General features: G+C 52.4%; 1 protein-coding gene across 10 annotated transcripts in view; it reads right to left on the reverse strand.

Annotated features, from left to right (window-relative positions):
* Window positions 1-7,351: 7,351 nt before the first annotated feature.
* Window positions 7,352-22,922, reverse strand: part of Trak1 (trafficking kinesin protein 1) — a 114,474-nt gene continuing 98,903 nt past the window's right edge. For 5 of the 10 annotated variants that reach the window (XM_041677381.1, XM_041677372.1, XM_041677373.1 and 2 more), the window contains 3 exons: window positions 21,510-21,860; window positions 12,922-13,024; window positions 7,352-10,079 (listed from right to left, as the gene is read on the reverse strand). In XM_041677381.1, the coding sequence (XP_041533315.1) occupies window positions 9,323-10,079; window positions 12,922-13,024; window positions 21,510-21,860 (1,211 nt within the window). In that variant the 3' untranslated portion in view covers window positions 7,352-9,322. Of the gene's footprint in view, window positions 10,080-12,921; window positions 13,025-19,435; window positions 21,861-22,922 lie in introns of those variants that run through there. The other 5 variants (XM_041677375.1, XM_041677379.1, XM_041677377.1 and 2 more) reach the window with 3 other exon arrangements.

Consider the following 22,922-nt stretch of genomic DNA (forward strand, 5'->3'; position numbering starts at 1 on the left):
TTACAGCTACTGAAAGAACAAGCTGGCTCTCTAGTCCTCTCTGGCCACAGCAGACAGACAACGTGGTTATTGTTTGACTCTATCTGAGAAACAAACATGGATGTGGAACCTGGGTGACCTGATCTTTGACCTGCACTAGAACCTGCTGAAGCTGTTGTCTGTTTTTTCCATGTACTTATTAAAATGTTATTTACTAGTCTGGGAGCATGGCTCCATGGGTACAGTGCCTGCGGGATTAGCACAAGGACCAGAGTGCAAGTCCGCAGTACCTGCACAAAAGCAGAGTGAGGTGGCCTGAAACTGTGGCCCCAGTGCTCAAAGGATGGGGACGGGCAGATCCCACAGCTCTCTGGTCAGGATGGGGACGGGCAGATCCCACAGCTCTCCAGTCAGGATGGGGACGGGCAGATCCCACAGCTCTCCAGTCAGGATGGGGACGGGCAGATCCCACAGCTCTCCGGTCAGGATGGGGACGGGCAGATGCCACAGCTCTCCGGTCAGGATGGGGACGGGCAGATCCCACAGCTCTGGTCAGGATGGGGACGGGCAGATCCCACAGCTCTCCGGTCAGGATGGGGACGGGCAGATCCCACAGCTCTCCGGTCAGGATGGGGACGGGCAGATCCCACAGCTCTCCGGTCAGGATGGGGATGGGCAGATCCCACAGCTCTGGTCAGGATGGGGACGGGCAGATCCCACAGCTCTGGTCAGGATGGGGATGGGCAGATCCCACAGCTCTGGTCAGGATGGGGATGGGCAGATCCCACAGCTCTCTGGTCAGGATGGGGACGGGCAGATCCCACAGCTCTCCGGTCAGGATGGGGACGGGCAGATCCCACAGCTCTCCGGTCAGGATGGGGACGGGCAGATCCCACAGCTCTCTGGTCAGGATGGGGACGGGCAGATCCCACAGCTCTGGTCAGGATGGGGACGGGCAGATCCCACAGCTCTGGTCAGGATGGGGACGGGCAGATCCCACAGCTCTGGTCAGGATGGGGACGGGCAGATCCCACAGCTCCGGTCAGGATGGGGACGGGCAGATGCCACAGCTCTGGTCAGGATGGGGACGGGCAGATCCCACAGCTCTCTGGTCAGGATGGGGATGGACAGATCCCACAGCTCTGGTCAGGATGGGGACGGGCAGATCCCACAGCTCTCCGGTCAGGATGGGGACGGGCAGATCCCACAGCTCTCCGGTCAGGATGGGGACGGGCAGATCCCACAGCTCTCCGGTCAGGATGGGGACGGGCAGATCCCACAGCTCTCTGGTCAGGATGGGGACGGGCAGATGCCACAGCTCTCTGGTCAGCCAGTGCAGAGAACTGGTGGGCGTTAGGGTCAGTAAAGAGACCAGGCACCTCGGTGCGAGGTGGAGACTGAAGATGATGGCATCTGAGACTGACCTCTGGCCTCCACAGGCATGTGCTCATGCTCCAACATGTAACACATGTGTATATCACATGCACAATAACAAAACTGCAGCTGTTTCCTGGGATGTGGTCCAGGCACACACTAGGATGCTGAAGTGAGCCAGAGCCTCTGTGTCTGAGCAGGTCTTGAGTCAACAGTCCTGACTTCCCTGCTTCCCTGTGCATCTGTGTCACGTTAGGAAGGACACATGGCTTGGGTCTTTTTGAAATGAAAACTGCTCTACTCCCAACAAGGAAAGGGGTCAGGTCACCTGAGGTGGTATGTGGTGGGTGAGTGTGACATGGGTGGTGGAGAAATTAAATCATAACCCACAATAAGGCTCTGATTTCAAAGGAGGGACTATAGAGAATTGTGGGTTCTTACTGGGGATCGAACCTAGGACCTTGTGCATGCTAGGTGAGCTTGAGAGCACTGAGAGACTCCCCAAGCTAGAGAACATGGGTGTTGTAAGACTGACAAAGAAAAGGGAACATTGGGATAGCACAGGGCAAATAATGGCAGGAATCAGAACCCTACTTCAGTGGGACTCAGGGAGCAAAGGGAATGGGTAAGGAGTTGATAAAACTGAGACGGGTGATGATGCTGATGTCATGGGAGATGCAGGTGTCATGGGTGATGGAGATGTCATGGGAGATGCAGGTGTCATGGGTGATGGAGATGTCATGGGAGATACAGGTGTCATGGGTGATGGAGATGTCTTGGGTGATCCAGATGTCATGGGTGATAGAGATGTCATGGGTGATGCAGGTTGTCATGGGTGATGGAGGTGTCTTGGGTGATCCAGATGTCATGGGGGATGGAGGTTGTCATGGGTGATCCAGATTTCATGGGTGATGCAGGTTGTCATGGGTGATGCAGGTTGTCATGGGTGATGCAGGTGTCTTGGGTGATGCAGGTGTCATGGGTAATCCAGATGTCATGAGTGATTCAGGTTGTCATGGGTGATGCAGGTTGTCATGAGTGATGCAGGTGTCTTGGGTGATGCAGGTGTCATGGGTGATCCAGATGTCATGGGTGACGCTGATGTCTTGAGAAGGGGCAGCCTAGAACTCCAAGGTGAATGCACCACCTGGATGTTATTCCTGCAATGAGGGTTGTGGTGGCTGTTCTGTGTCACTACTTCTGGAGAGACATGAACAATTGTCCACTCACCTTGGACAGGAGATAGGGAACCAACAACAGACGGGATAGCACCGCAGTTCAACTTGGAGAACCCATGAGTTTTATTGTGGTCAGCTACAGAAGCATAAACGACTCAATGGCAGTTGCATTACCAAAGCTCACCCCGGCATGGGGGTGACAGCTCCCCAAGGCTGGGAGCCTGGGGGTGACAGCTCCCGAAAGCTGGGAGCCTGGAGCACCCTGCACAGCCCGCAGGCAGCTCAGCGGCTGGCTAGTGTCCTCTCCGGGTGGCTCAGGTGGCCTGAGCCTCTTCTAGCCAACTAATCTTGTCAGAGAGCGACTTTCAGCACTCTCTGGAATTGTAGGAATTTGATCTGATAAACCAATGGTATCGTGGATTGGGGAGGCTTGACCCAATGGGCGTGGTCTTCTCCAGAGGTGCTGACTGGATAAAATCAGGAGGGAAGAGGTGTACACTCTCTTGGGAGGTGGAAGAACTGGGAGCAAGCGCTCGTGGCTCGGTTGAGGTCCCCCACCCCCTAATTTTGGGAATGAGGAGGCTGGAATGGGAACAGAGGCGGTGTAGCGGTAGGGCCTGCGGCAGCATTGCAGCCTCAGTCTTTATTGTGAGTGTATTGATTGGCACCTATTAATAAACCTGGCTTGATCACAGAGATCCCCCCTCTTCAGTCTTTCCTACTTACATACTGGGGTGGGTGGGGGTCTAGTGAATCCGTTCAGCTCCAGGGACTTCCTGAAGCTATTGGGAACTTCCTGCTCTTCACCTCCTTTTAGAACCCCCCACCATTTTACCCCCATATAAACATCCCGCATTGAAGCTGAAATATCTGTTGCTTCCCTTCCCGTCCTCCTGTTTAAGTTTCTCTCCCAGGTGGGAGCTTTTAATCTGAGGGAACTGCAATGCAACAGCGACACCCTGTGGTGAGAGCCAGGGGAAAACCACACCCCAGCAGGGTCTAGAGCGCTAGTGAGCCAGCGCCTGAGGCAAGAGACCACCTGGCTTCAATGGTGCCCAGCTGAGGTAGAGGCCGTAGGCTGAGCGCCTACAGCCAGCTTGATTTTCTCCACTCTTAATCAGTTCAGGGTCCCTGCTTAGGGAATGGAATGGTGCTGCCCACAGTGGGTGGGTTATTCCATATAGATTAGCTTAATTAAGACACCAGCTCTTCATGTACAACACACACACACACACACACAGGCACACACGCAGGGACGCACATAGGCCAACCAAACTAGACATCCCTCAATGAGATTGTCCTCCCAGGTGATTCCAGGTGTTGTCAAGTTGACAATTAAAGCCTGGCTTTAGGTTGGTTCATGCCCAAGGTGGGGTGATGTCTTAATAACACATAGCATTTTTGTAACTATTTTAAGGTGCTTTCTGGATGATCCAGGTGTAGCAGGAGGGCGTGTGATGTGTTTCCTCCTGATTGAATGCTGCTACGCTATTTTCTGCTGTTGTGCTTCTCCTGAGCTCACTTGGAGAATTTACCCTGGCCTCGTAATGCCCCAAGCAGGAGACTCACTTAGCTGTACTCATGAGAACATCTGCTGCCCCCTGCCCCCTGCACTAGAAGTCATCTGGATCCCCAGAGCAGCCCAAGGTTGAGAGAGCTCAGAAAACCTTGCAAGAGCAGGAGGGAGAAAGCCCACTGATGAGAGGCCAGTCCCCTCGCTGGGCACTTTCCCCAGCCTTGAACCCAGGCAGAACAGGCACCTGCCCTTAATTGCTTTTCAGTGGAAAGCAAACAATGTTGCTCTTGGTCTCCAGAGCCAGTGCCCGCGGTCGTCTTTTATCTCTGAGCGCCCTCTACCGGCAAGGGAGACAAACTCCTCTTAGGCTATGATGGCCCCCAAGAGCTCAGAAATAACACATCATTTTCTCGTCCTGCCCTTTATCTTAAACTAATCTCTCTTATACGCTTCCGGGAATTCATATTGACGCGTCTCTCTGCCGGCCTTCTCCCAGATGGTTCCAGGTTCTGACTGTGGTACTGCCGGAGCTGTGGGGAGGCCTGTGACTATTTTCTTTGATCTCATACTCAAGGCCTGCGATACACCTGCCATCCCGCTCCCGGGCAGTACATGGTACTGAGTCCTCATGTCTCCGTGAGACCGGACATGTTTTTGTTGAGATTCATCTGTTGTCATCTCTCCTTCTCCACTGCTCAGTGGGGTCCTGTGTGGGGCTGTGTAATATCCTCCTTACCCGCCCCTGTAAAACTAGACCATCTGTCCGTAGATCCTAAGATTCATCCCAGGCTATTCCCATAACCTGGACCTCAGCCTGCTGGAGAGATGAGGTGTATCGGTCCCCAACGAATAATATGTATCAGGACCTCTCCTACCCCTTCCTTTCCTTGTCTGCTCAGTTCCTGTCGTGGTGATTGGCTAGTGAGCCTAGGAGGGAACCGGACGGGGTTAGCAAGGACTGGCAGTGAAACGGGGAAAGCGACACAGCAAGCTTCCCCCTCCAGGTCTGGTTGCACAGCAAACTGTGTGCTTAGTCTTTTTCTTTCCTCGTAGCTAAAAACCAGTTTCCTCTTCAGGGTCATTTGTCCTCAGGCGCAACAATCTCGGCTGGGGGTGGAACATGAATTTGGAACGTGTAGGGAGATGGGAGTGGGAGAAGTTATGGAGTTGCCAGTGAATGGTTAAAATATATTGTATGCAATTCTCAGAGGATTGAGAATTACTTTTTTCTTTCAATACAGACCTGTGGGCCCAACTCTGAGGGTCCCTGTGTTATCCAAAAAGCACACTGACTTACTATGAGTGTTTCTTTTCCCTCCAGGCTGCCGGTGACAGGGGTTCCTGAACCACAGTTGGGGGCTCTGATAATGAACCCCTCTTATTCCATCAGTATGTAGCTCAGTGTTTAACGCCAGGGGAGAGAGGAGCCCAGGGCAGCACCCATGTGGCACCAGGGCCCCTGCCCTCCCCCCATGGTTAGTCTCTGTGTGGTTTAAATGTGAGCTGTCCCCAGTCGGTCTGTGTGCTTGAACACTTGGTCCCCAGCTTGTGACTCTCTGTGGGAAGGTTGTGAAGGAGCCTTTAGCAGGCAATGCCTCGCTGGAGAAAGTATGTCACTGGGGACTGGCCTTGAGGCTTGCTAGCTCAGTCTCCCTGTCTGCCAGCACAGTGTGACCAAATGTCCCCAACGGTCCTGCACTGTCCTTCCCTTCTGTGATAGACAGACTGTATTCTCCTGAGGTGCAAACTACAATAAGCTCACCCCACCTTAAACTGCTTCCTGTCACTACTCAAACACACCCTGCCCCTCACCAGCTGCTCCCTCTGCTCAAATAAACGTTCCTGCCTGCCTCAGATCTCACATGTGAAAGCCTCTCCCTCCCTGGAGAGATTTCTGGGTACTGCTAATCCAAAGCAGGCCTCTCATCAGCCCCACATCAGCTGGGCCCCTCCTGTTCTGTGGGTGCGACTACCTTCTCCAGGCAGATAACTCCAATAGAACAGGGATGTTTCTCAGCAGCGCCCAAGATGCTGCCTGTCTTAGTTAGGGTTTCTATTGCTGCAATGAAACACCGTGACCACACAGTAAGCTGGGGAAACAGTTTATGTGGCTTACACTTCCATATCACTGTTCATCACTTAAGGGAGTCAGGACAGGAACTCTAACAGGGCAGGATCCTGGGGGCAGGAGCTGATCCATCAGCTGTGGAGGGCACTGCTTCCTGGCTTGCTCCTCTTGGCTTGCTCAGTCTGCTTTCTTATAGAAGCCAGGACCACCAGCCCAGGGATGGCACCGCCTACCATAGGCTGGGCCTCCCCCATCAATCACTGATTAAGAAAATGCCCTACAGGTTTCCCTACAGACCCATCTAATGGAGCCATTTTCTCAATTAAGGTTCCCTCCTTTCAGATAATTTTAGCTTCTGTCAAGTTGACATAAAAATGTCCAGCTCATTGCCCAACACTGGTAAGTGCTCTAAACCAACCCGAGTGTCTACTGTCCCTCCTCACAGATTCAGAAGGTAAAAAACCCCAAAGACAGTTCAGTGGCTTTCCCCAGGGTTGTCACTACCAAATGGTGGGAACTGACATTCATGATGCCAAACCCTCAGTGTCCCTGACTAGCACTCATGATGCCACACCCCAAATGTTCTCCACAATGTCCCTGACACTCATGACGGCCCAGTGTTTACCTCCCTAGTTTATCCTTCCTCCTCATACTTCCTCCATCTCGATAGGTTCTTATGTCTTTTGGCAGAACTCCATGCAAGGAAACTTGACACTACCCACCTGGTGAGTCTCTTCGTGATGTGCACACTAGTGTGGGAAATCACCTACAGGGAAGGTTTCTGTTCGTTCTATGCTTTAGTGGTAAAAGACAAGAATCAAGTCTGACCGACTGTGGGGGGCTGGCTTGTGGAAGCATGTGTGTGTGTCACAAGGTGCATACAATGGAGCAGCAGGCAGTCCTGAAGTGCACCAGGGTCTGGCTGGGAAATTATTGGGAAAGGATGGGAGGGAGGGAGTGTGTGAAGTATATGCCTTTCATTTGCTGTCCCCAAGGAGCCAAATACCGTCAACTCTTCAAGAGGCTAATCTCAGTGAAAAGCTACGAACCAAGGTGAAGAACGTTCACTGCTCCTGCAGAGACCCCGAGTTTGGTTCCTAGCACCCGTGTCAGGGGGCTCACAACCACCCACGACTCCAGCTCCAGGGGATCTACTACCCTTCTGGTCTCTAAGGGCAACCACATTCAGGCATGCATCTCCACACACAGACACGCTAAGTGAAAGACAAGTCTCCAGACTTTGAGCTTGTTTTATTGATATTCATTAGCGAATAAAATTTTGTTGTTGATCTTGATGCATTACAACACACTGTTTGGTGGTGGTTGTTTAATGTTGATCTCCGGTTTATTAACTACACTAAGCATCAATAACCTCTAATGGGCCGGTTTTCACACTGGTGTTGCCAGTGCCGATGGGTGGTTCCTCTGCATACATGACGTGGTCCGTCCAAAGGCATGGTTGTCTTCCTCCTTTGCTCATCTGCCTGCTTCACAATACATTCAAATGAGGTCAGCTACTCGGAGCGACCGCACACCACAGCAGCCAGAGGCAGAGAGCGTGACGATCGGCACTCCTGTGTTAGAAATAGTGGGACTGAAGCTTGCTGCTTGGCGACCTTCTCAAAGCATCCTCGGTGGATATAAGGCGACCCTCACTCCATCCAAGAACACATCTTTTGCTGGGGAAAGGGTCCATGTGACAATTGCTTGTCACAAGTGATCATGTGACACACAGACATACAGTCATACTCAGATAAAAGTAAATAAATACGATGCCTAGGGTGGGATATCTCTCTCTCTCTCTCTCTCTCTCTCTCTCTCTCTCTCTCTCTGGCTGGAGCTGGAAGGGGGGAGGCATCTGATTAAAATATAGCATACAGCACACACAGATAATAAATAATCGTCCATAACCGAGTGGGTGACAGCAACAGGCCTAGGCCGCTCGATTCCTCTTCCATTCATAAGCACCTCTGACTTTTTCCTATGGGCAGAAACGGGATGAGGAGACAAAGGGCTTGAGGTCTGGGGAAGAAACTTACTCGTGTTTTCAAACAAGAGGATTAAAAAAAAATGTGGTGTACGCCTTTAATCCCGGACTCGGGAGGCAGATGTAGGATCTCTGAATTCAAGGCAGCCTGGTCTACAGAGTGAGTTCAGGACAGCCAAGGCTACACAGAGAAACCCTGTCTCAAAAAACCAAAAACAAACAAACAAAAAGAAAGCACTGAGTGACTGCAGAGCTCAAACACGCTGCCTGAGCCCTCTTCAGAGTGGGGGAGGGGCCAGCACTCATCAAATCTGACCAACCTTGACCCAGGATGTGGTGTTTCCTCCACTGTGTACAGATTTAACAGTCTTGTCCCCTGTCCCTTTGTTCCTGTTTACAGTGATAACTGGTCATACATCAACCTGGCTGCGACACTGGGTCCCAGAAATTAGCTATGTTATTAGCAAGTTAGTGTGTGTGCCATTTGCATTTTGGCATCATAGAACCACCAAGAGAAACTGTCAGTACTGAGATTTCCCTGCTAATAAAATTTTTAAAAATGGAAAAAATGAGTCACATAGAACATAGAGGGGCTGCCCGATGGCGCGTCGGAGTGTCAATACATTCTTTTCCGGTCAGATTCTGAGCCGGACAGCTGGAACGGACATTCCATCAGAGCAGAATAGTGCAGATCTTGAAGAAGTTGGACCACCTACAAACAGAAGAGCAACTCTCTGATGGTGAGCAGCACTGTCGGTTGGCACAGGTGGGCAAGGAGGCCAGTGACACCCAGGAAGTGGATGCATTGTGACCTGTGCCACGTGGCGGCTATGGTGTGCAACCCAACAGTCTTATGCAGAATTCACCAGATTCCTATCCATGGGATAAGAACACACTTGGGAATCTCAGTGCTTCTTAAGAGTAAAGAAGAAAGGACGCCACCTTCCCCTGGGTGAGCTCGGGTGACATCGTGAGTGTATAACCTTGTAGGGCTATCGCTTCCTGCAGATTGGAAGAGAGCAGATGCAAGGTCCCCAAGGCCCGTGTACACGCAGTATGGAGTTCTACTCTCCACCCCCCACGAGGCACAAGGTTGATTTGTCTAGCTCAGGAGAAGTAGACCTCAGAGGAGAAAGGGTGCCAAGTGCTCCGTGGGAGACAGGAGGCAGGGAGCAGAGAGAGGACACCACAGGTCTCCTGGAGGGCAGCAGTCCCTGGCCTCACCGCAAGCTAGTCTGTTTGGGGAGCTTAGCGCCCATCAAGATGCCCGAGGTGAGGATCACGGGGGCTCTCATCTGCACACTGGACCCAACCATAGTGGGGAAGCTGCGATTCCGCCGGATGCCACTGGGGCACCCCAGAGGCAGGCCCTCGGGGACCAGGCCCCCAGGAACAAGAGCCTGTGCTGGCCCTGCGGCTCCACAGAGGAGAGGTGCCTGATCCTCAGTCAAGGTGGGGATATGTGCGCGTCCTGAGTTCACCACTCTGGCCACCCCGAACCTCCTGACTTTGTCCACAAGGTTAAGGTTGGAGACAGACACGTCCGTCTGGCTCTCGCTGCTCCTCACTGGTCTCTTCGCCCGCACGTCCCTCAGGATGGAGCTGGCCGGCTTGGAAGCCAGGAAGTTGTAGGGAGGGCTCGTGCACTTGAACTCGGAGGGCGGGGAGGCCACGGGTGTCTGCATGGGGGAGTTTGGCGGGGTGGATGGGATCACAGCCATCCTAGGGGTATAGGAGTAGAGGAGGGAGCCCCTGCCGGCTCTGTCCCAACTCTGGGGGTCGTACACAGCTGCGGAGATGCCTCGTTCCTTCAGCAACCACACCAGTCCCAGGGACGTGCTCATGGTGGTCGTGGACTCGCGGATGTTTGTGAAGGACTCGGCCAGGCTCAGTCTCCGGGGGGTGCATGGCGTGGCCACTGGTGTGGATTTCAAGTGGCCAGTGCTGCTACAAGCTGGAGCTGGGGCTGAGTTAAGGCTGAAAGAGAAAGGGGCTCGTCATTCATCACAGGCGTCTGTAGAAGGATCAGTGGCCCTGCCTCCTGCAGTGTGTGCAGGAGTCTGGGGTAGGAGAAGGCACCCCTGTGCCCTCAGGTGCTCTGTCTGCATTTGCTCCTCATTTCTTATGGAAGGGGTCAGCCTTACACAAGACTGTGCTTCAAGTTCACAGGAAGCTGCCCCCTTTGCTTATCCCTGGAGGTGCACAGCGCTATCTCCTCTTTAGATAAAGACACGGCTCCAAGGCTAGCTGTGGGCTTACTCAGTGTCTCACTGGGCTAGTAAGTAGACCGTCCTGGATTTGATTCATGGGTAAAGTGGCCCCACTGTGTCAGGACTGGCAACAGACCCTTCAACAACTAAAGCTCCCCAAACAGTTCTTTCCGCGAGCCTTGATCTTCCTGAGATGCAAATCAGAGCCACGAGTGCGTGCTTGCTGCTGGACAGGAGAAACGACTGCAGCACCGCACAGCACAGCACAGCACACAGCTCATCCTCCACCCCTTGCTGCTCTAGCCCTGTTTCCTGTTGCCCAAACCCCTGGGGGTATAGCTGCGTGGCAAGGGCAGAAGACACAGCCACACCTCACATGTCAATCTGTCCAGGCTCTGTAATGACACCTGAATGACCGCAACAGGAAGCTATGCTCCTTCACCACGGCCTGTGGATTGGAGACTTTGAGGTCACAGCATCTGCCATCCAGCTGGGAGAGCCACCAGGACGCAGGGGAGCAGGAGACTGGCTTTCAGGGAGCTCTGCCCTGCTTCTGAGGGCAGGGGCACAGAGGACAACCTGCTGCCACTGCCTCATGCCACCCGTGTCCGTGGCTGCCTGCTCTCGGCTTCAGCTGGAGTGGCCAGCTTCACGAGCAACTGAAGAGTCCCCAGGACTTAGACACAGTGACCTCTCCCCAGGAGGCCCCACCTGTGGGTGGTCTCCCCTACAGTTGACAGGCACAGGGTGGGAGTCACGGAACAGGTCATCTCACACTAGCTCAGCAGGGGACTCTGGGAAGTGGAGGGCACTTGGAGAGACCGCAGCAGCTCCTGGGGCTGAGGAGGTGGGTTTGCAGAAGGCACAGGGAAGGTTTCTGCAAAAGCTGATTGCTGCTAGAAGGTGAGGATGTTCTAGCTCAAAGGCTTACTGGCACAGCCATCCCCAGAAAGGGTTTGGGGTTTTTACTCCACTGCATTTCTCCTTGACGCAGGCAGTCAGCCCCCTCTTACTCTGCATTTTCGAGGCTTTTCCGGTCCCCAGGGTGACCACATGGGACTTCTGGGGGCAGTCTGAGGCCTATAGCTTCAGCCAGAGATACACATCTAGTCCCTTAGCTGCACTGAAGACATCCTGTGACTTTAAAAATAACCTCTCCTAAACAAAGTCAGGCCTGGAAGCCAGCATCTCCCGGGGCAGCAAGGGAAACAGAAATAAAGCAGAAATCCAGGGATCCCACTGGGTGAGACCTTTGGTTAGGCCTTCGTTAGCACCAACACTCAGCTGGGTTAGAAGTGATGATGGCCAAGGCCATGTTAACCCGGCACAACCCGGCACAGAAACACATCGAAGCCTTTGTCCCCGGGTTAGTGGCAACCACGCTTGCACACACAGCCCCTTTGGCGTGGCCCTGCAGGAGCAGGCTCCGTTGGCCGTGTGCTCACCCCCTGCCTTGCCCGTGGGCTCAGACTCTCTGCCCTACATCTCCTCTCAGTTCAACAGGGCAAATGGCTGCTTCGTCGTCATCCTCACCAGACCTGCGGAGAATTATCATAGTTTAAGGTGCTCCTTGGGGTGCTTGCTCTCTTTGATCTGGCCCATCTCGCCTCCCTCCCTGCCACTGTCCATTAACTCTGTGCTCTTGTCAGACTGTGTCACACAGAAAGGGGGGGGGTCACTCTCCTGTGTTGCGGAAACCATTCTCCCGTAAGGCAGGGAGGGAACCATGAGGCTGGAACCAAGCCTGACAGACCAGCATCTCTCCAGATGGTGTGCCGGGGAAACAAGCCAGAGCAGGCATGTGACTCTACCATAGAAGATTTTCACGCTGGCCATTAGGGTTTGGCTGCGGTGAGTGCTTCCTGGAGTCTGTTCCAGAGTGGGTGAGGCTTTCACAGAACTCAGCAACTCTACCGTGAAAGAACTCCACGTTCCACTGGCAAGCTTTGGGACAACAAGCACGCTGGCTCATCCCCGGGGCCTGCGGGAATGTTGGCTTCAGCCAGGAAGGCCCTAAGAATCCACACTGAGGACGGTGGCAGTGGCTTTCCCAGGCCCCCTGCTCTGGATCTGAACAAACAAGGTTCAGAAAGAAAGATGGGACCCAGAATGGGCAGCTGCAAGTGCTTATGCCTGCTGGACTTGGCTGGGTGTGATTTTGTGGGTACAGGAGTACATAAAGAGGCCAGAGGTCAACCTCAGGTATTGTCCCTTAGGCACCCTCTACCTTGTGAGTGAGGCAGGGTTCATCTCTCTGTCCAGGACCTCATCAAGCACCCCAGGGATCCACCCACGACGGATCACAAGCACATAGGTGATGGGGATGGAACTCAGGTCCCTGTGTTCTAACTTACTATTTTTCCTTCACAGGGTCTTAGTAAACACCTCTGTCTGAGCTGGAACTCATTACGTAGACCAGACTGGCCTTAGACTCACAAGAGATCCACCTGCCTCTGTCTCCTGAAGACTGGGATTAAAGGCGTGTGCCACCACACCAGGCTTGGAGCTGGCCTTCAAATGAACCTCTCGACTTCATCATCACACCTTGTGACAAAGTCCATTCCCCAACAGACCCCACTCCCACCCGCCCCAGAGCTATGATCCCTTACCTTGGCGTGACCCGTGTGAGCTCGTCTGAGGGGTGCAGGATGCGGCAGGTGGTGAAGGTGAACGTGGAGTTGGTCTGGGACATGCACTTCCCAGGGTAGTGCGCTAGATTGGGAGAGGAAGGAAGGAGAATAAACACATTCCTCGCATCCAAACCAACCATGACGAAAGTTAAAATCCAGCACGGCCCTCCACAGGTGGGAGAGGCAATGAGCTACCTTGTGAACTGGATCTGGGCGAGGAAGTCGAGACACCGATGTTCTGGACTGAAGGTGGTCCCTCAAAAATAACCACGTTTTTGAGCATCGAATGCCAGCTTCCGGCCCAATCCAGACAGGGTTCCTCATCAGAGTTCTTGGGCCAGCAGTGGATCCAGCTCCCAGGGGAGGGGGAGGGCCAAGGGGCCTTCATGACACCTCTAGTTTTTCACCTCAGGGCTCGGGTCTGCCTTCTTCCAGCACTGTTTGCTGTGCAGGTAGGTGCCCAGCGCTCTGCCCAGAGGGAGGGTGGAGGGAGCAAGGAGAGGTGCTGGGTACCGGGAAGCAGGGCAAGGTTCACAAAGCTCCCTTTTCTGCTCACACAAAAAAGGGCTCAGGGAAGCTGGTTCCACTACTGTCCACCTGCGATGGTCATGGTAGGAGGTGGCCTTAGCAGCCCCAACAACAACGACAGGGACTTCCAGAACCCACTCTGGTCTGGCATGCCCATCCCTGCCCCCTACTCTGGCAGCTTCTTTCCCAAGGTCTCTAGGATTCCCATCAGAGACAGGTGTTTGCCTCTGGCTTCTCTAAGCGTTGTTGTTAGGGCAGCTGACGGCCAAGGTCGGAGGAAAGCAAATCACGGACGTGTAAGGATCGTGGGTGTGTAAGGATCATGGGTGTGTAAGGATCATGCACCAGAAGCCAGCGAAGAAACAGGGAGGCGTCTACCAAAGACATCGTGATTGTCAAGGTCATCCTAACTCATAACTTGAACATTGGGGGGAAGAAAAAAAAACAAGTATGTGGGGGGGGGGTGTGCATCAAAACACATGCATGATGGCGTCATGAGATGAGTGCCCGCCCCACTGCCCAGCCAGCCCTGCAGCAGCTCAACCCCCAGAGGCCTCCTGGGAAGACAGTAGACTTCAGAGACCAAGAAACTCAAAGGCTGAGAAACTACTAGAATCTTCTTGTGGCAAGTTTTCTCTTGGATTTGAAAAGGAAAAAAAATCTGGCTGCGTCTTAAAAGAAAATCAGAAACCAAAACCAAATGAAGCAAACAAAATAATAATAATAATAATAATAATAATAATAATAATAATAATAATATAGGAGAGAATGGTTGGAGACACAGACCGAAGGCAAGGGGACAAATCCAGAGAACAAAATCGAGACGATGGTTAGAGAGGGCAAATGTTGGCAGCGTGACCCAGCTCTGCGTCCATGAGGGCCCAGTGACACCGGGGTGGTAACCAGCACCAGGACCTCAGGCAGAGCTTTAGTGGGAGGCACAGAAGGAAACACAGCAAATGAGATATCAAAATGGCCTTCGTGTGGATTGGAGAGACGGCTCAGCGGTTAAGAGCACTGTTGCTCTACCAGAGGCCCTGGGTTCAACTCCCAGACCCACAAGGCAGCTCACAGCTGTCTGTAGCTCCAGTACCAGGGTACCTGACACTGTCATGCAGGCAAAACACCAATGCACATAAATTTAAAAAAAAAATAAGAAAAAGAAAAAAAGAAATGGTGTTTGTGAAACAATGGCTTTAGCACTGGACATGCACAGTGGTTCTGTGCTCAGGCAATGGAGAACATGCTACAGAGCCAACAAAAATGGACCAAGCTATGGAGAGCAGGCAACCGAACAATCACAAGTCTTGGACAGCGACAAAGTCCAGGAATAAAAACAACAGGAGGCCTGAGAGGAGGGAAGGAGCACAAAGATTGGTAAGACACAGTGACAGAAGGTGGCAAGGCGGGATCAAATCATACGTGCAGCCCCCTTTGCACACGGGGTCAGATGTGCACCTGCCCCTCCCCACCGCTAGGGGCGCAGTCTCCGAGAAGAACGTTTTAGAGATGGAGCTGAGCCATCGGGAGTAAAGCCCATCACATCCACGTGGGTTTGGGAGGTAAGAGAAGGCTGCTAAAAATCCACGTCCCCACTCCCAGGATCAACAGACAGCGCTGGAGGCCAGGAAAACTGATTATCTGAAGAGCCAAGCCAGAGGTTTGTCCCCTCCACAATACCACTGGGATGACCGGGTGCTCGGGCTCTCGGTGTCACCATGGACTGCCGGGACGCAGCTGCGCCTCCCTTCCTTGGGGCACAACATAGAGACAGTGAGTTTCCCCACGCAGGGCTTTCCGGAGCCCTCCTGTTTGTCCCAGATGCTCAAAACATTAGCCCTGATCCTTGGCTCTAGGAAGAGAACAAACTAGACATGGAAACAGGCTCGTCAGAGTCAGTACTTGGGCTGAAAACTGGAGCCGCCAAGACCACACTGCACACCAAAGCCCAACTCAACCGCAAGTTCAAAGTCGGTTTTACCTCACGGGCTCCCTTTTGAGGGTACAAAGAGTGGGCTGTCTTGGGGTGACTATTCCAACTTCCCAGTGAAGTCCTTATTCGTGTCTCGGCCCGACTGGAGGGCTTCAAGCGCCATGGGGGACAGACAGATGATGAGCACAGCCTGAGTGGCAGTGGCGGGTTGCAGGCGTTGTTCGAGGTTACTTGCTAGCAGCTAAGCAAGCTAGGCCCTTCCAGCGGAGGATTCCTGTACTAATTTGGGCTTTGTGCTCACTATGATGATAGCTCACTCTGGTTACCTGACCACATTTTATACAGAAATGGATTTTCCTTTCATTCAATAATCCTAATCCTTACACTTAGGTTGTCTCTCGCTACAGGTTTCGATGCTGATACAAGAACTGGTGTCACGCTTTGTGTAAGCCCATGGGAGGCCTGTCCCTTTCTGAATGGGGATGGAGGAGGAGCAGGTGGGGAGGGGGACAGGCGGAGAGGACGAAGGGTAAACTGGTTGGTATGTAAGATAAATGAAAAAAAAAGGTATTTAAATAAATAAATAAACTGGTAAGGTTTAAAATTGACTTGGTTGTCAGAGACCCACAGGTGACTACAGGTGACGGGTGGTGCCACAGGCAAACATCCCCGTGGCCAGCTGTGTTAGAGGGCAGGGTAAGCTGAGGCTAGCCCACTCTGCTCCTGCTTGCTCATGTGACCTGTGTGCTTCTGCTTGGAGAGGAGGCACTTGGGATAGGCCATTCTGATACAGCACTGCATCTGCACAGGGTTGAGTGGTTGGGGCAGGGGAGATGATACATAAACCAGGGTGGCTGTTGCCCTGCAGAGTGCTGAAGCCGCCCAGGGCTGTTGTCTCCCACAGCTCAAAGTACTGAGAACCAGATGCTCTGCTGAACCAGGGGCCCTGCAAGGACTTCCAGAAGACTGGGACTCTGCCTATGTGGGCAGCCACACTCGGACACAGGCTTCACTCAGCCCTTTTTTTAATCTGTCCCCTGGGGAGGGCAAGCTGGGGTCACTGGAGTAGCCATTTTCCCCTCTGAACAACACCCTGGAAGCCAATGAGCACATGCAACCTGTTGCTGCAACCAGAGTCTTGTTGTGCTACAAACCCAGGCTATTTCAGACCTTTGAGAAGGGGAAACTCTGGCCTTCACTCAGCTGTATCTTGTTTTGTTTTAACACAGGGGCTCGTGTATCCCAGGCTGCCTGGAGCTCACTAGATCGTCTAGAATGACCTTGAACTTCTGATTCTTCTGACTCTACCTACCAAGTGCTGAGATCACAGGTGTGCACCACGACCCCTGGTTTATACAGTGCTGGGGACAGAACCCAGGACGTCGTGCATGCTAAACAAGTGTTCTATCCACCAGACCACGCCTCCAGCCCAAGATGGGTTTGTTAAGATCGTATAAAAAAACTTCTAAAATGTCAAAAACTTTTTTTTCCAAATATATTTGAGAATCTTGAAAAAGGGACCCCATTTTTGCAGGGCACAGAGTGCCTTCTATACTCTCTCTGTGAGAAGCAGGTAGCCAGGGTGAAAGAAATAGTGAATCCCCCCACTTTCTTTTTTCCCCTCCCTACTTTCCTGACTTGACCGTGTGGTTATAAAGCTGCTGCCACGTGATTTGGACCTGCACTTTCTAGAATCCCCCCCACACACACACACACTCACACACAAACTTGCTGGAAGTAAAAGCTGCTGTCTTCAGAGCTGTACAGTTGCCTAGCTTGCATCAAGCCAGAAGAACATGAACCTAATTTTGTTTTTGCAGAATGCTCAGCTGGAAATGACGTTGTCTTGCTCAGGATGAGAAGGCTGCCCCACCCGAGGTTCTGTCTCATGAGCCAAAAAAGAGGTGAGAGCACTGTTTTAGAGTTCCTAAGAAGGCAAACATCAGAGCAGGGATATGTCTGATGGAACAGTGTCTATGAGAGATCAGGTCTAAAGCCATGTGCCCAACTGCCACATTCGTGTAAACAGAACAAAGGCCATGGCACTCTTCGCCTGTGCTCTCCTCCATACAGGGACATTGTCACACTGGTTTCAAATGAGACTCTGTAAAACTTGTTTTGACATACAGTCTAGCTGTGTAGCACAGGCTAGCCTTTGAATTCATAATCCTCCTGTCTCTGCCACATGAATGCTGGGATGACAGAAGACCCCACCTTGCCAAGATAAAAACTATTAATTGTACTTTATTGGCAAAAGCTTCTAAGCTCTTAGCTTCTGGCTTCCCTTTTTTTTCCATTTTTCTCTGTTTCTTGAATGTTTCTTTTACAAGCCCTAGTCTGGTCCTGTAGCTCTGTGAAGGCCCCTGGCTCCCAGTCCATGACACCCCAGTCCGGTAGATTTTCTGGAAGGTTCTATTATGGACACTGAAAAGAATCATAAGATCTTTTTCTGATTCTATACAACTGACTTGTGAACTTAACAATTCTATTCTCACTATAGTAAACTGTTGTCTGTTTCATCACAAACATATGTATGAATTAGGAGATGAATCACTTCACAACATCCTGTAGAGAGGGCAGGGATAGCTTTTCAGTGGGTCTGAGGTATCTTCTGGAGGAAAGGACAATTCTAGAACACGGTAAAACTGTCAAGGGGGTAAATGCAAAACTCTCTCCAGATCTTTTTCTACCAACAAGGCCAGATCCCACGCCGCTGGCTCCTCCTCCCTTCTGGGGCTGACCCAGAGAAGCCAGGAAGGATCCCTGCCTGCTTGGGTGAGTTAGACACTAAGTCTCCCATTCTCCTCAAGGGGGAGGTTGTCGTCTGTCAGAACATCCCTGTGTGCTCATCTAGGCCCCTCCATGTGAGCAGAGCTACCAAGATGCCTCAGCAAGCCAGACGCAGTGCTAGTGTCCTGGAATGGAGGCACCCCGCGGCGTGGAGGTCAGATGCAGCTGGCTCTGCTCTGCAAGCCGTAGGCAGGGACAAGTCTGCACTGACCACTTTCGAGGAATCGGCCCTTCCATCCTAAAACACGGCTCTGCCTCCAGGTTGCAGATAGCGGGTTCTGCTCAGTTCACCGAATGCTCTTAGAGCCGAGGACTGTTTTTTTCTTAGCATGTCCTGACATGTGGGTGTGAGCAGCACTCAGGAGGCAGAGCCAGGGCTGGGAAAATGTCCCATCCCATGGGGGACACGGAAGGCACTTCCCTCTGAGCCAACTGTACCGACCTCCCCTTCCGGACCCACTGGCCATCTTCATCATACGAGCTATGTGGCCCGTCTTCTGTGGAAAGCCATGGGACTGCGTGCATCACAGACTCGGGAAGAGGCGTGCTCCCAGGGGGCGCCCGCTCTGTGGCTGAGAAGACCCAGGGGGGGCCTGTTCTGTGGCTGAGCTACGGAATGCTGCACTTCTTCGTCTCTGCCATGGGCTATTCCTTTGGTTCCTCCACTCCACAGAAACTCCAGAGGACAGCTCGGACCTGTGCTTTGGACAAAGAAGCAGCAGAAAGGCTGTGTCCTGACCTCTCTGCCTCCAGTGGTCCTGGGGCCTGAGGTGTGGGAGAACTTCTGGGGTCTGTTTTGAATGGGTGGGGTTTTCAGGGTCTACACTGAGGCCAGGATCTCGGGACCCAACTGTGACTCATGTGCACTGTGGGGACACAGGTGGATTAGGCATGAGCCAGTCCCCGGGGTACCAGCTCCATGTATGCAAGTGATAGACAGAGAGACTGACTTGTGACTTCATCTCTGGTGCTGGTTTTAATTCCACCTTTACCCGCCCCCTCTGGGTCCTCAGGAGAACTCATCTGAGCTTCATCTTGCAGCACATGCCACCCAGCCAGCTGCCACGTGGGCGTAATTAACTTTCCCTCACACAGGTTGTCCCCAACCATAAATTAAAAGAGTACTGGTAGGACCAGGTGATGTCTACCCTGAAAAAAAAAAGTGCTCCCTATGTTAATTCGGAACATCAAACAATCATTAAAATGAAGTAAAACTATGACCTAAAGGTTTTTTTGCAACAGTCCATTTTAATCTTCTAGATCATTTACAACACAACAACATGGAACCAGCCTTCTGAAGACACGGGATTAAGGAAAAGAATCAAAGGATGCTTCAAAAGACACATTAAAATTACACTAATAAAAATGTCTACTAGGTGAGTCTTCCCACTCTTCACCCCGCTGGTACCAATTGTAAGAAGACTGTCAACTGCCTTCTGCCCTCTGGGAGCTCAGGGGTCAGCGCTGGGCCAGCGGGACACAGATCCCAAGACTGTGGAGCTCCAGGTCCTCCCATGGAGACCCATGAGCCTCTAACCACTGCCCCCCGACTGTGCATCATCTGGGGTATCCAGCATGACTGGGGGGGCAACAAAATCTTGCACTCCCACGCCTGACAGCGGAACAGCGCCGTCATCTCAGTGGAGAAAGCTATTGCTCTGCGTGGATCTGCACGGCTCTGCACGCCTTCCCTCTGCACGGTGCTTCCCGCAAAGAAAACAAGCTCTAGAGAATTTGCCCCTAAGCAGGGATGCCGTTCCTGAATGACCCCGATCAACTGCTTAGCTATGCTCGGGCACACACCTTGAGCTTGACCCCTCTATAGTTTCTGCTCTGCGTGTATCTGGCTACCTTCAAATTAAGTACTGGAAGGCTCAGCAAGGGGTAGAGCATTAAGCCAGAAAGGCCGCTGTCACAGGGAGGGCAGAGGCTGGGCCTCCAGTCCTTATAACCAAGGCTCTCACCCTCTGACCTCGCCTGGCTCTTGGTGCAATGATTTTATTCCTTTCTGAACAACTTCCCCCAAAGCAGCTGGGGCGCATCATTCATCTTCCAAGGACAGGCACCCCAGCTCTGGGAAGGCTCTGTGTGGCCTGACTCCTTTCCTCTTACGATGGCAGTTAGTCAGACGCTGGAGCTGCCTTCACATGGGGCCCAGTGTGGACAACAAAGGGAGACTCGGCTGCTCTTACTGTCCTGTCCTTTGGTTTCATATTGTTGACATAGAACCACACTATATAGCACAGACTGGCCTTGAAATTGAGATCCTCCTACCTCAGGTTCCTGATAGTTGTAGCACTTGAATTTTAAGTACACGCACCAGGCCTAACTGTGCGGCTCTCACAGGATGAGGCTCTCATTCCCCTATACCCTGCACTTGGTAAACAGACAATTTTGTGATGATGCCTCTAAAGCTGGCATTTGAAGAAAGAGCTGGTCCAGGCCACGTCTCCTTGACCATGGCTATCTACAATTAACCTGGGAAAGGTGACACCACCAAACCCTGGCTCCATCTTGCCTTGGGTTTCATGGCAATGTTGTGGCTTCCACAAATTAAAATTATGAACCAGAAAGACAAATATCCTGTCTTTGCATTTAGTGACCTGAGGATGTCATGCGGATGATGGCATTGGAATCACTCATCTTTTCTCTTAACCCTGAGTTCTTTGTCTTCCCGAGACACTGAGTTAGGAGGTCCAGGTACAAAGTAATTGGAACATACAGGTTAGCATATGGGTAACTCACAAGACCCCGGAGGTCCTAGGAGCCCTGATCACAAACACCCGAGGTCATTGCTGGTTCCTGGTGGTGTGGGACAGGGGCTAGCCAGAGCACCTAGCATCCTCTTTGTAAGGGCTGAATGACATCTCTTAGGGTGTATCTGGTTAAAGAGAATCACTAAACACACAGCCTGCTGCCCCTCACTATCAGCATGCCCCCAAAATGCTCGGCTTGCTCACTCTGGGACCCCCATCAGTGTCAGGTCAGGATGGCCACTACAGAGCCTGGGAGCACCTGTTCTGGGGCACCGTGTCCTTCTTTTTAGCAGCCTCTCCCACTCCCACATAGGGCGCTGTTGGGCCCTGCACCTCCAAGATGGGCAGAGGCGCCCGTCTGTCACAAAGTGGAGGATTTGGTCTCTATTTAAAAAACAGAGCCTGACAAGGGATGGTTTTTTGCTCTCACCCACACAGACGAGCGGAAGCTACAGACACAGAGTTGCTATGGGTGGTGCCAGGGACAGAGATGAGCAAAGCCCAGAGCTCTGTCTCCGGTACAGGTGTCAGGTGTACAGGACTAATTGAGGTGCCCTCACCAGACCCCTCCTCCTCCTCCTCCTCCAGGCCCGCTGGCGCTGGCGGCTTGTGCATCTCCTCGGAGGAAGCCTGAGGCTGGCTGGAGTAACTTCTGCTGCCTGAGACAGTCACACGTGCTCGGGACCTCTCACCTGAGGTCTCCGGGTGCTGAACTGGCGTGGAGGTAGCTAGGCCCGTGAGAGAAATGTGGTCACCTGTATCATCTTCTTCAAAGTCGTTAAGGCAGTACACTTCATCCAGGTCAACGTCCAGCGTCCGGAAGCCCTTGGTGACCACACCAGGACGGGGGTCTAGGATGCCCCCAAGATGAGGCTGGGCTAATTGCTGCCAGTGGTGAAGCGTGGCTGAACCTTGTGGGGATGAAGAAAGGGGTGCAGAAGCGGAGAAGGGAGGGTTAGGATGCCAACTACAGCAAATGCTTCCCGCCCTCCCACCCGAGCCTGCATGGGACTGTGGGAGGGACCGGCAGAGAGTTAACATGGCCCTTGTAACTGGATAGCAGTACTATCCCTTGCTGTACCAGGAGGGAACGCCACTATAAAGAACCAACAATTTCTAAAGTAAAATACATGCTTCATACTGTGTGCCGATGACGTCTGGCTACACACCCAATGGCAAACTTAGCACACTATCATTCCTCTGACAGAAGAGCATGAAAATGGCCAGACAGGAGCCACGGGAACCTGATGGCAACAGCCATGAGGACAACCATGGACCAGGAGGCCATGGGATGGGTACTCGGGTACCAGCCTGTAGCCACGAAGGGAGGTAAGTAAAGGCAGGGATTCAAGGACAAGGTAAGCAGTCACAGAGCCCTAAAGCTATGGAGCCATCTCCAAGATGACACCAGACCCCAGGACTCAGGTGACAGCCTGTGAGGTTTGTAATAACACCAGAGAGGATGTCCCTGATGACCCCAGGTGTCCCGGGCATTCTACCAAGAAGGTGCAAGGCCAGGAGTGCCTGGAATCCTGGGGGCCGAGGAGCCAAGTGCCATCCCAGACAGAAAGGTGGCTGGCGTGGGTGAGGAGCAGCTCGGGCCTCTGTGCTTCCAAACACCTGGGTCAAGGACAACTTGTCATGGAGGTCTTAGAAGGATTCTGAAAATTGGACATTTTCAATCCCAGTGAAAATGACAAAGAAAAGAAGACATCTTGAGCCCTAACACCCTCAAGGCCTCTTCGAGGTCCACGCCAGTTTTAAGGAGACACAGTGCATTCTCCTTAGCAGACTTGGGACTGCTGAAGAGAGTGAAAAATAACTCGCTCTGTGCACAAAAGGAAGAAAACAAAACAAAACAAACACACAAAGAAAATGATATTCATACCTGTAAGGACTTCAGAAGTCCTCAGCTTGGGACAAGTTAATTTTAGTGGTCACAACTGTGGGAGAAGACAAGGATGCTAACGCCA

The sequence above is a fragment of the Microtus oregoni genome, unplaced genomic scaffold, assembly GCF_018167655.1.
Source record: "Microtus oregoni isolate MIOR12 unplaced genomic scaffold, Mior012 000028F_ref0000031, whole genome shotgun sequence".
Lineage (NCBI taxonomy): Eukaryota > Metazoa > Chordata > Mammalia > Rodentia > Cricetidae > Microtus > Microtus oregoni.